This window comes from Hyperolius riggenbachi, chromosome 4 (genome assembly GCF_040937935.1).
Source record: "Hyperolius riggenbachi isolate aHypRig1 chromosome 4, aHypRig1.pri, whole genome shotgun sequence".
Taxonomy (NCBI): domain Eukaryota; kingdom Metazoa; phylum Chordata; class Amphibia; order Anura; family Hyperoliidae; genus Hyperolius; species Hyperolius riggenbachi.
In genome coordinates this window covers 156,403,373-156,416,240 of record NC_090649.1, presented here as the reverse complement: position 1 = coordinate 156,416,240, position 12,868 = coordinate 156,403,373, and the positions used below count along the sequence as shown (strand labels likewise).

The 12,868-nt window shown below is 39.8% G+C and overlaps 1 protein-coding gene across 1 annotated transcript in view; it reads left to right on the top strand.

The window, feature by feature from the left end:
• The window catches only part of NLE1 (notchless homolog 1), a 33,620-nt gene that overhangs the window by 15,193 nt on the left and 5,559 nt on the right, over positions 1-12,868 (top strand). The window contains exons 7-12 of the mRNA XM_068280842.1: positions 1,770-1,962; positions 3,136-3,271; positions 6,057-6,103; positions 8,588-8,790; positions 9,750-9,909; positions 12,546-12,616. Of these exons, the coding sequence (XP_068136943.1) occupies positions 1,770-1,962; positions 3,136-3,271; positions 6,057-6,103; positions 8,588-8,790; positions 9,750-9,909; positions 12,546-12,616 (810 nt within the window). The remainder of the gene's footprint in view (positions 1-1,769; positions 1,963-3,135; positions 3,272-6,056; positions 6,104-8,587; positions 8,791-9,749; positions 9,910-12,545; positions 12,617-12,868) is intronic.

Below are 12,868 nucleotides of genomic sequence, written 5' to 3'. Positions count from 1 at the left end.
TTAGTGGTATGCATTGGTGGTCCTGCTCATATGGAGGGTTTTTCAAACAACTGATTAATACTGCAAAACCTGATGCAATTTGCTGATAGCAAAAGATCAGACCAAACAGCCACATTACAGCTTTGTTTGTTTTGTTTTCCTATCTGACCATTTACCTATCACAGTTGGATCAATCAGCAGCGCCGTATATATGTAAACACTGGGGAAGATCTTCTCCGTGTGTTTACATTTACCCTTCGAGCCGCGATCGGCGGCTCGCAGGGTGTTCACGGAGACACCCTCCGTGAACTGACATGGAACGGCCTCCATGGAATCCACTTCAGGATTCAGGGGCGTACCTAAGCATACGCAGAATCCTGAAGTGGTTAAAGGGAATCTGAAATGAAAATAAACTTATGATATAATGAATTGTATGTGTAGTACAGCTAAGAAATAAAACACTAGCAGCACAGATATTGTTTCCAGTACAGGAAGAGTTAAGAAACTTCAATTATCTATGCAAAAGAGTTTATCTGAGCTCTTTGTATTTCTAAAATTAACCTACAAGTTCCATATGTGTGTATACAGCCTTCAAGTGTGTACATGCACAATAACTGTTGCTCCTTAAGGCGACAGTTCTGGCCACAAACTTATAAAAATGCGGCTCTTGGCTAAAGCTTAGCAATGTTTTCTGTTGCTATGGGGTTGTAATGATGGCAAAGGCATGGAGCAGCTCCTGGTAGTTAGGGCAAGGAGGCGAACAACATACAGTTCATTGCTGTTACTTAAAGACCTGGTGTATCGGGTCTTAAAATTTACGTTGGGCAGGTGTACACATGAGAATCTCAAGTTAGGCCAAAACAGCCACTTTGGCAGAGTTCTGTTGAGAGTGTTTACAAGGCAAGGCCGATAACAGGATGGGTTTCTCTGCACCTGGTACTGTGTGTAAACACCTTATTTCATAATTGTTAGCTGTCATAAAGATTTCCAGTCTATGATCAGCCTGAGAGAAGGGAAGGAGTTAAGCAATCCGAACAAGGGAGCAGCAAAGGCTCTCCCTGTTTTATCTTGCTAATTTTCTTGAAGGCACTGCCAGAGAACACCTAAGAAGAGATTTTGGGAACAGAGAAGCAATTCTGCTTTCTTTTCTATGCATTTGAACGGATTTCATAGGCTATTTAAGGTAGAAAATGTGTAAGCATTAGGTGGGAAATAGTAGGGAGAGCCCTCCTTATAAGTCTGCCCAATATGTTAGACAAAGCAGAACAACAGGCTGCAAGTGATTCCATGCATGCTGCCACAGCTGACAGGATAGAAAGTGCTCTTTCCTATTAAAAACATATTGGGACTTATTGTTTTATATAGAGTGCTGCTTCAGAACTTGCATATGGTCTATTTCATGATTTCCAGAGAAAGGCATATTTGTAAAAGTATATGTGATAATTCATACCTGTACTATCCCTTTAACACTATGCTGTAATGTGAAATCACTTACATTGTTTTAGCATTGCTGTAAAATGTAATGTGTTGTGCACTTGCGCAGTTTTCGCTCTTTGCAACCATAGGGTATATGGAAAAAAAACAAAAGGTATTTTTATTACTGAAATTTTCCACTGAGCAGAAATAACATTAATATATTTAGGAAGCTAAGATCAATTCATTTTCCAATAAACTGTACATTTCCATGTTGTTGTTACAATCTTTGCCTTCTCAAAGTATGCATTCCTTTTTGTGTGTGCAACCTGTTTGTTGTCATAGGAGTTTTCACTGTATATTTGGTTGCATTTTAGGAATTCAGAATGTAGATACCTTGCCAGTACCTCCAAGGACTGCAGTATTCGTATCTGGGATACCATCTCGGGTCAGTGCCAGAAGATCCTTACCAGCCACACACAATCGGTGACAGCTGTGAAGTGGGGAGGAGATGGATTGCTTTATTCCTCCTCACAGGACAGGACCATAAAAGTCTGGAGAGCAAATGATGTACGTTCTAAAAACCTGCCTGTAGTATAAGTTGAAGCAATTTTGTTTGCAGGAGTAATCCACAATCTGCCATTGGACTTGGAAATAGGAGTAACATTTTATAATATATATATATATATATATATATATATATATATATATATATATATATATATATATATATATATATATATATATATATATATATATCTCTTTTAAAAGTTTTATTCGCAGCAAATCTCCAGAATAGTCTTCAAAAATTTGACTATGCCTGCTGATTAATCTGAGAGATAACTAAATTAACCAGACAATTTTCAAGTGTCACCCCAAGAAACTATAGATACTGCAAGGAAGAACTTGTCTGTTGCAAAACAGCAAAACCTATAGCAACGCAGTATTTAAGGTTATTCACACTAGCTTTTTAAGGTACAGAAAAAGCATATTTAAAGCACCTGTAACTTGTGGGGGAATTACATATTTATATCTGTAGGAGGGCCCTGGTTAGGAGTGTATTTGTATCGGTGGTCAAAAATGTAACTGGGACATGAGTAGGGAAGTGATTTCAATGAAAAGCATAGCGCAGTGTTTACATACTTGACTAAAAAATGGGAAGGCTCTGGATCCCACCGAGCGTTCCAGGTCCTTTCTGCTACCCCTTGTTCCACTGCCAGGCCCGCTATTGAAGTAATCCAGCTAGGTAGTTTGTAAAAGTTTCAGGACTCTTCGGTAAGCTTCAGAAGTACTTGCCTCCCTAAATATTTACAAGGTCTTCCAAGGAATGCCAAAAACGTGTTCCAACATTCCACAGTATTAGGATTATTTCAGAAGGGGCCTGGGCTGGAACGAGGAGGTGCAGAGAGGATCGGGAAGCTTCTGTGGGATCCAGGTTCTGCTTTTTTCCCCTAAACTGAGTGCCAGATTCTCGTCATGTGCATGTGATCAGGTCCACTGCTGCAAAAAGATTTTACATGTTCCAGAGGCCCTAAAGTCCATCCAACTAGACCAGTTGGCAAAAAAAGGTTGCTGTCTAACTTGATCTGTATTTCATTTATCTCTGTGATAAGCATTTGACTTTATTTCCAGAAGTGCCTTCAAATCTTTTGTGAAAAAGCTGCTTTATGTAATCTTGAAAGAAGGTTATCTATAAACAGTGTGTGTTGTTGAAGCTGTGTCTTCCCTTGTCTTCTGTTATAGGGAGTTCTGTGCCGCACTTTGCAAGGCCATGCCCATTGGGTAAACACCTTGGCGCTAAGTACAGACTATGTTCTCCGAACAGGAGCATTCAATCCAGCTGATGCTTCTATCAACCCACAGGACATGCAAGGTTCTTGTAAGTGCTAATAGCAAAATGTGACATTTTATATGCAGGCCCATGATGATCGTTAGGAAAGTGCCCATGGGGTCTAAATTAAAGCTGTCATGTTTGAAAATATTCTTTGGCTTCCATGATCCTCTCCTTGCTTCATAACGCTGTATACCAGTGACCCAGAACAATGAAGGCAGGTTATTGAGTTCACTAGCATCATACAATCGATGAGCAAGAAATGATCCTACCATACAGATCTCTTCTGATCCAGAAAATTAGTTTAATTTGCCAATAAAAACACCTAACTGCTGGCTAACTTATATAAAATCACGTATCATAATTTTGTTGTTTTATTTTCAATTTATACACATAACAGAGTCGGGTTAACAATGTTTGAAGGAGCACCTATACCTATAAAGGGATTTCCTATAGTGTTGCTCCAACCCTATACTCTGACTGATTTGCTATTAACTTGCTACATATAAGATAATACCCCCCACCAATCCAACATGTTTCGACTCCCTAATTGGAGTCGTCGTCAGGGAAAAAGTGCATAGTGTAAAGGTTGCTAGTGCATCAGGAGAAAGCTAAAGCATTATATATACATCTAGTAAGAAAAACAACAAATGAGAGCGATGTGCTCTCTTGCTCTGACAGCCAGACTGTCAGAGCAAGAGAGCACATCGCTCTCATTTGTTGTTTTTCTTACTAGATGTATATATAATGCTTTAGCTTTCTCCTGATGCACTAGCAACCTTTACACTATGCACTTTTTCCCTGACGACGACTCCAATTAGGGAGTCGAAACATGTTGGATTGGTGGGGGGTATTATCTTATATGTAGCAAGTTAATAGCAAATCAGTCAGAGTATAGGGTTGGAGCAACACTATAGGAAATCCCTTTATAGGTATAGGTGCTCCTTCAAACATTGTTAACCCGACTCTGTTATGTGTATAAATTGAAAATAAAACAACAAAATTATGATACGTGATTTTATATAAACTAATAAAAGTTATATTTTAATATACTTCTGAAAGGATCAGTCATGTGTATTATATAGAAATCAGATTTGTGAATTGTGCTGGCTAACTTGCCAGTTTATCTACTGGTACTGTTTGGTTCAATGTATTGTTTTTCTTGGTTATTGAAAACTTGTATGTTAGGAGAAACTTTTTGCTAGTCACTCCTACATAGACAGTGACTGCATATGTAGTGAAGTTGTGGACAAAAGAGAAAGCTCAGCATGGAAAACCACAACATCGATGACAGATTTTAAGGGTTTGATAACAAAAATTGACCCTTAAAAAACTTGAAGGCTACCATTGCAAACTACTTTTAAGTAAAAAAAAAAAAAACTATTTTGCTGTTTGTAGCACTGATCCTCTGGCTACTTTATGAGCCAAGAAAACTGGTTCATCAGAGGGGTAAAAGTGGGCATGCGTTTCAAACTGCAACAGCCATTTGTAAACTGGGTGAAGACCTTTAACACCATTTGTTAACCACATATGTTGCTGCTTTATTTTGCTTGCCCAAACAATTTGGAGACAGTAAACGCCTTCAGCAAGGTGCTTGTCAATTAACATCTACAAAATAGTGTCAATTAACTAGGCTGTTGGCCAAAGTAAGTCAGTTACCTGGACTTTTTTAAAAATGCCTAGGAAACTTCTCCCTCTTATTAAAGGGAACCTTAACTGAATGGGGGGGGGGTAAAGAGTTTCACTTACCTGGGGCTATTACTAGCCCCCTGCAGCAGTCCTGTGCCCTCGGAGCTGCCCTGGAATCCTCCGATCCCCCGCTGTCACTTAGTTTCGTTTTTGACGACTCACTAGTCGACCGGCCGCCATGTATATTATTGGACGCATTCCATACAGCAATTCGCGCTGTTGCGGACCGCAACGCGTACAAAGATACGCGTTGCCACATATCTACGCGTGCAGAATGCGGCAACGCGTATTTTTGTACGCAGGACTGCTGCAGGGGGCTGGTAATAGCCCCAGGTAAGTGAAACTCTTTACCCCTCGTTCAGTTAAGGTTCCCTTTAACTCAACAAGTTACTCTAATGGAGCAATGAAACCGCTGCCAGAGCAGCAAAAGGTGAGCAGCTGAAGCTACTGTTATGTATTTCTTTGTGTATTACAGTAGTCTACAAAGTAGCCTGTTACCTCTTCTGGGATGGAGTGAGTACATCCCTGTGACACCTGAAATTGCCACATTGTGCCCAATCCAATTCACTTTTTTTCCTAAGTTTATTCCTAGGTGATCTTTTCAAATCTAATCAAAAATGCCCTTTAACCCACCAACAAGCAAGAAAATACTCAGAATAATTTTGACAGCACTTTTTCACTTTTTTTTTTTTTTTTTTATTGCAGATGGCTGTAAAGTTATTTTAAACAGATATTAACATATCTCCTCAATAAAAAAATATGATTGATAAAATTATCTCCTAGGAGAAAACTAGAGAGAAAAAGTAAATTGGATCATACCCTTTGTGTAAAGTTTGAATCTAAATAGCAGAACTAGATTGTGAAGTTTTTCTAATAAGCAGTGTGAAGACAAGAAAAAAAAAAATTCTAAAACTTACAGTAAATCCTTTTTCACATGGAAACTATGCATTTATGCAAAACTGCTAGTACCTGCTCATAACTTAAAATCAAATTGACCACTGTTCCCTTTAAATAATTTAGGTACAAAGACATTTGGGCTATGTTTGATTCTCTGTTTTTTTTATTTATTTATTTATTTTTTGTGCATAATAAAGTGTGCCAGACAACTATCCTTAAAATACAAAATATATTTCTTGTTTTCCAGTGGAGGACTTGAAGCAAAAAGCCCTGCAGAGATACACTCAAGTTCGGGTATGTATACAAGAGGCTTTCTTATTTCACTGATGTTATGTTATTGTATTTCAATAAGTAATAAGTGGTGACTGACAGGCAGCGGGACCACTAAAACTATGGATTGTAGAAAAGCAAAGTCCAATCAACTCAGGCAGGCACTAAGTCTGGTGAACTGGGATAATGTACTACAAGGGGAGGACACTGAAGGGAAATGGCAAGCTTTTAAACTTAGTCTCAATCAATATTGTGGTATGTATATCCCATATGGAAACAAAATGTCTAGGAATAAAAAAAAGGCCTCTATGGATGAATAGAAAGGTTAGAGATAAAATGAAGGGGAAAAAGAATGCATATAAGATCCAAAAACAGGAGGAGACCGAGGCCGCATTAAGCAATTATAAGGCGTGCAATAAAAGTTGAAAAAAAGAAATTAGTCTGGCAAAGATTGAAGCTAAAAATCCAATCTCTAGGGATATCAAATCTAACCCAAAGAAATTTTACAAGTACATAAACTATAAAAAAAAGAAAGGTTGACTATATTGGACTCCTACAGGATGAGGGTGGGAACTCAATGGTGGATGACCAAGGTAAGGCAGAGTTATTAAATGCTTTCTTTGCTTCTGTCTTCACAAGGGAAACATCACTGTTGCAAATTACAGATGCAGAAGAGTCTCATTCTTAAAACTGTAATATTAAATACTTTACGCAGGACGAAGTGAAGGCACAACTAAATAAATTAAAAATGGACAAGGCACCTGGCCTGGATGGCATGCATCCTCGGGTCCTAAGGGAATTAAGTTCAGTTATAGATAAACCCCTTTATCTTATCTTTTGTGACTATCTTTCAACTGGCAGAGTCCCAGTGGATTGGCGTTCAGCCCACGTTTTCCCATTATTTAAGAAGGGCAAAAAATCAGATCCAGGAAATTATAGACCTGTAAGCTTATCAGTTGTATGCAAAATATTTGAGGGGTTACTAAGAGATACTATACATGACTTCATAGTAGAAAATCCTCTTATTTCTCAGCATCAACATGGGTTTACTAAAGACAAGTCCTGTTTGACTAACATGCTCAGCTTTTATGAGGTAGTGAACGCTAATGTGGATATTGGGAATGCTGTAGATGTGATATACTTGGACTTTGCAAAGGATTTCGACACTGTTCCACACAAAAGTCTGGTGCAAAAGTTGAGGATGCAAGGACTGGGGAAGAGTCCGTGTGCATGGATAGGGAACTGGCTAATGGACAGAAAACAAAGTTGTGGTCAATGGATCATACTCAAAATGGGTGACTGTTAGCAGTGGGTTCCCACAGGGCTTTGTACTGGGTCCAGTGCTCTTCAATTTATTTATTAATTACCTAGTAGATGCAGTAGTAAGCAATGTTGCTATTTTTGCAGATTGATACTAAATTGTGCAGAATCATCAACTCTCAGGAAGAAAGGGACATATTGCAACATGATCTGGATAGGATGGCTATATGGGCACATACATGGCAGATGAAATTCAATATTGAAAAATGTAAAGTCATGCATTTTGGTCGTATCAATGGTCTAGCACCATACAAAATAAATGGGATACAGTTGGGGACATCAAACTTACTTACTGACTTAGGAGTACTCATCGACAACAGGTTAAATAATCGTACTCAATGCCAAGCTGCTGCAGCTAAAGCTAACAAAATTTTGGGATGCATTAAAAGGGAAATAAAAACTCGAGATGCTAGCATAATATTGCCCCTGTTTAACTCTCTAGTAAGGCCACATCTGGAATATGGAATTCAGTTCTGGGCATCACATTACAGGAAAGATATTGCAGTTTTAGAGCAGGTGCAGAGACGAGCAACAAAATTGATACGTGGGCTGGAAGGTCTCACCAAGAAAGGTTAGATAAACTGGGTTTATTTAGTCTAGAGAAAAGACGCCTTAGAGGGGATCTAATTAACATGTATAAATACATCAGAGGGCAATATAACAGCTTGGCGGATGAGCTTTTTTGTCCCTAGGCCTTCTCAAAGGACTAGAGGACATGATCTGCGCACGGAGGAAAAATGTTTTAGCCATTTATTTAGGAAAGGGTTCTTTACAGTAAGAGTGATTAAGATGTGGAATGTATTGCCACAGGAAGTAGTTATGGCAAATTCTATACCTGCATTTAAAGGGGGCTTAGATGCTTTCCTTGCGTTGAAAGGCATCCATGGCTACAATTACTAGGTGATGCCTAATGATGTTGATCCAGGGATTTTATCTGATTGCCATCTGGAGTCGGGAAGGAATTCTTTCCCTTTTGGGGCAAATTGGACCATGCCTTGTAAGGGTTTTTCACCTTCCTTTGGATCAACAGGGATATGTGAGGAAGCAGGCTGCTGTTGTACTTTGTTCTCTGGTTGAACTCGATGGACGTATGTCTTTTTTCAACCCAAATAACTATGTAATACCTTATTTTGTTCACCCCTGCTAATGCCGAGTTTCATTGTAAGCAATACTTTTGGTGTTACGCAGGGACAAGGTCCGGAGAGACTTGTGTCTGGCTCAGATGATTTCACACTCTTTCTGTGGGCCCCAGCTGAAGACAAGAAGCCTTTGCAGAGGATGACCGGACACCAGGCTCTGATCAATGAAGTCCTCTTCTCTCCAGACACCAGAATTATTGCTAGCGCATCTTTTGACAAATCAGTCAAGTTATGGGATGGTAAAACTGGAAAGTAAGTCGCATCACTGTCTGTTCTGCAGGATGTATTACTGTGAGGAAGGGCATTTGTCAAGCTTGGCCCCCGGAGGTGATGTTAGAAATATGAAGTTCGAATCAGCATTTAGAATCTGTAGGTGTTTAAGATTAAGATTCAAACTGCTGCTCCTCAGATCACTAAAAGAAGTTAAACAAAACAAGGCAAAAACACACATGCACTCTAATAGCAGGAAACGGGACAACTCACTTGTACAGATCTTGTATTAGAGTGCTTGGCTGAATGGGCAGACAGGCAAGACTCCTTTGTTGTCAATTTTTTCTGCGTTTACACTTGATCAGGGCTGTCAAACTCTAATACAAAGTGGGCCGAAATTGAACACTGGGAGCGAAACGCAGGCTTAACCTCAATGTCTAGTGGCCACTTCCCTCCCTTTTAAAATTCCCTGGTGTCTAATGGCCCCCATTTCTTTTTATACATTTCCCTGTTGTCTAGTGGCCCCTCCCTCCCCTATACAGTTCCCTGGCGTCTACTATCCCACCTTCCTTTCTTATACAGTATTTTTATATAGCACTGACATATTATGCAGCGCTGTACAGAGTACATTGTCTTGTCTCTAGTGTCCACTAGACAGTTCCCTAGTGGTTCCCTCCTCACACCCCTAAACAGTTTCCTTTTAGTCTTTAGTGCTTTCCCCCTCCTTCCTCCATACGACTTTCTTGCTGATCTAGGGCGGGGCCAAACATAATGCAAAGTGGGGAAATAACTTGCGGGCCAAATTTGAAGGCACTTAAGGCCAAAGTTTGATAACTATGCACTAGATACTAAATTATTGTGTATTACATTTATCATAATTTAATTTTGTGTTGATCTTTTGTAGCCTACTTGATGAAGTTATGTTATTGAAATTCATTAGTCTAATTTACACTGAAAAACGTGCTAACATTCGTTTTTTGTTTTTTTTTCCTGACTTTCAGGTACATAACTTCTTTGCGTGGTCATGTAGCTTCTGTCTATCAGATTGCCTGGTCTGCTGATAGCAGACTTTTAGTCAGTGGGAGCAGTGACAGTACACTTAAAGTCTGGGATGTTAAAACCAAGAAGCTTACAGTGGACCTCCCAGGTCATGCAGATGAGGTATGTCTAACCCCTCGGACTGTACTGAACTGACATTTCTCTAAGAAATCAGCTATATATTTGACCTGTTAAAAGGAGTTTATGACACTTCTGGCCATGTTGTGAAGATCCCTCTTCTTCTGTTAGGATACTGTTTTTTTTTTTTTTTTAGTGTACAAGAGAAAATTCCTTAATATTTAAAATGATTTTCATAAATCAGTTCTACAGAAGGAGGAATAAGATACTTCTACTTGCAGTCCGTAAAACAAGTTGCAGTAATTGTGCTAAATATCTTAAAATGAACTTGAGTGATTTGGAGGTAGCCATATTTTTTTCTTGTAAACAGCAGTTGCCTGGCAGCCCTGCTGGTCTATTTGGCTGCAGTGTTGTCTGAATAACACCAGAAACAACCATGCAGCTAATCTTGTCAGATCTGCTGCATGCTTGTTCAGGGTCTATGGCTAAAGTATTATAGGCAGAGGATCAGCAGGATAGCCAGGCAACTGGTATTGCTTAAAAGTAAATACTGTGTTTTTTGGACTGAAAGACTCACTTTTTCTTCCCCAAAAGTGGGGGGAAAAGTCACTGCGTCTTATAGTCCAAATGCAGGGAGTTCCTGACTTGTGAATGGCTGCCAATACAAACCTCCAACCCGCTGCAATGTCGGGGACACCTTATTCTGTGCCCATGCAGAGGAGGACTAAGTGGGGCACAAAGGGGCCTAGAGGATGACTTAAAGGTGCCTAGAGTAGGACACAGAGGGGCCTAGAGTAGGACACAGAGGGGCCTAGAGGAGGACACAGAGGTACAAGGGGGCATGAGGTACAAGGGGGAATAATCCACAATCCCCCCCCCCCCCCCCCGGGTTTTGTCCTCTAAACCTAGGTGCGTCTTATGGTCAGGCACGTCTTATAGTCCGAAAAATACAGGTTCACTTTAAAAATATGAATTCACATGATGCCTCATACACCTAGGGAGAGAAAATTCTTAGGAATAATTGATAAACAACTCATCATTCAAATCTTGTTTAAAAGCCCAAACCCCAAATGATGGTTTAACAGAACTACAAACAATCCAGGATGGTGCCCCAGCATGTTAAACATACGGCATGATAGATCGCTTCAGTAGATAATCGTTTAGCAGCAGTGTATGCAGCACTATGAATAATTTTTAATTGACATTCGCAAAGTCTATAGCACTTCACCTACATCCTGCACCTTTTAAAGATCCTATTGGTTAATGATTGTTTGGCATTTTGTTTGCTGTCATTCATATCAAATTAATATCACTTAAGACCTTTTGGATTTGATCATGGAACGATGATTCATCGGTTGTTTCACGTAAAGCTATCTTGCGGTGTGTGCATAGCTTTAACAAGCCTGCTCAAAGTATCAATAGAAACTACCTGACATGAGCTTGAATGTATTGGTTGCATTTGCCAAGACACATCCTGTGAAGGTTATCCTGTATTTCAGACAATAGACATTATTCACAACGATGTTTTCCTCTGGTTTTACTTTACCTGTTACATTTTTAAAGAGACACTGAAGTTTTTTTTTTTCCTTTTTTTCTTACCTTCGTTTCATATCCAGCTGTCTTTAGCATTAAGTTCCCACGCCAGAACGAGTTATTTATTGTATTTATAAAGCGCCAATATATTATGCAGCACTGGACATTAATTTAGGTTACAGACAATATTTAGGTGTGACATACAGCAATATGACAATACAGGAATATAAGAAAAACCAGATCACGCAGCACAGTATGAGTACAAGGTAATGCTAAGCCAGTCTTTGGATGGGAGCATGGAGATTAGGCAAGTTGGGTTCACTCAAATGCATAGCATGGGTTCACAGTAATTGAGGTGCATGATCAGGTAGGACACAAAAGGAGGAGGACCCTGCCCAAAGGCTTACAATCTAGAGGGAGAGGTAGAGACCTGAAACGTAGGGGACCAGAGTTCAGCTGTGGGTTTAGAGCACTTGTGAAGGGTAGTAGGCCAGAGTGAAAAGGTGAGTTTTGAGGGCCTTATTGAAGATGTTGAAGGAGGGGGCTGCCCTAATGGGCCCTAATCTGCCCTAATTTATGCCCCTGAAATAGCCCCGCATAGTTCGACTTCTCAAGTCGCAGATTTTGCTGCCAGAGAGAGGCAGAGCTGTGCGCTGTAGCTCTGCCTCTTATCCAGTCACTCCTCCTCCCCCGCCCCTCTCAGTGAAAGAAGAATGAGAGAGGCGGAGATCAATAGAGATTGACTGGAGAAGAGGCAGAGCTACTGCGCACAGCTCTGCCTCTGCCAGGAAGCAAAATCCTGGAAAGTGAAACCTTCCTAGGCTATTTCTGGGGCATAAATCGCTCGTTCTGCCGCGGGGATGCGGCAAATCCGCTTAGAATTTAATGCTGAAGATGGCTGGATACAAAACGAAGGTAAAAAAACACACTTCAGTGTGTCTTTAAGCTCCCAACGAGCAAAAATATAATATCATTAAGGTAAGAAAAGTATTATTGTTAGGAAGGCAACCAGGAACAGCTTACTTTGATTATTTTGCTTGTAAATGTGCTGAAAAGTGTTTTTTTTTTGTCATTTTAGGTGATAAGTCATTTATGAAATGTTTTGTGAATAGAGCCCATTACGTGTAAAACTATCTTTATTCCTGTAGATCTATGCAGTAGACTGGAGCCCCGATGGGCAGAGAGTGGCCAGTGGAGGGAAGGACAAATGTTTAAGAATGTAAGTATGGTAGTTCCTAGGCTAGAAAGAAGAAATAAGTGAAGTTTCAGTTTTGAATATTTATAATGGATTTTAGATCTGGAAAGGTTTTTATGTGTTTTACATCTTTCTGACCAGTTCCATAAGAGTTATGCTAGGTATACACCATACAATTTTCTGGCAGATTTACCTGCCAGATCGATTTTTCCGTTATGTCCAATCTGAATTTCATTCGATTTACATACAACTGAAATCCTCATCTCCAGAGATGAT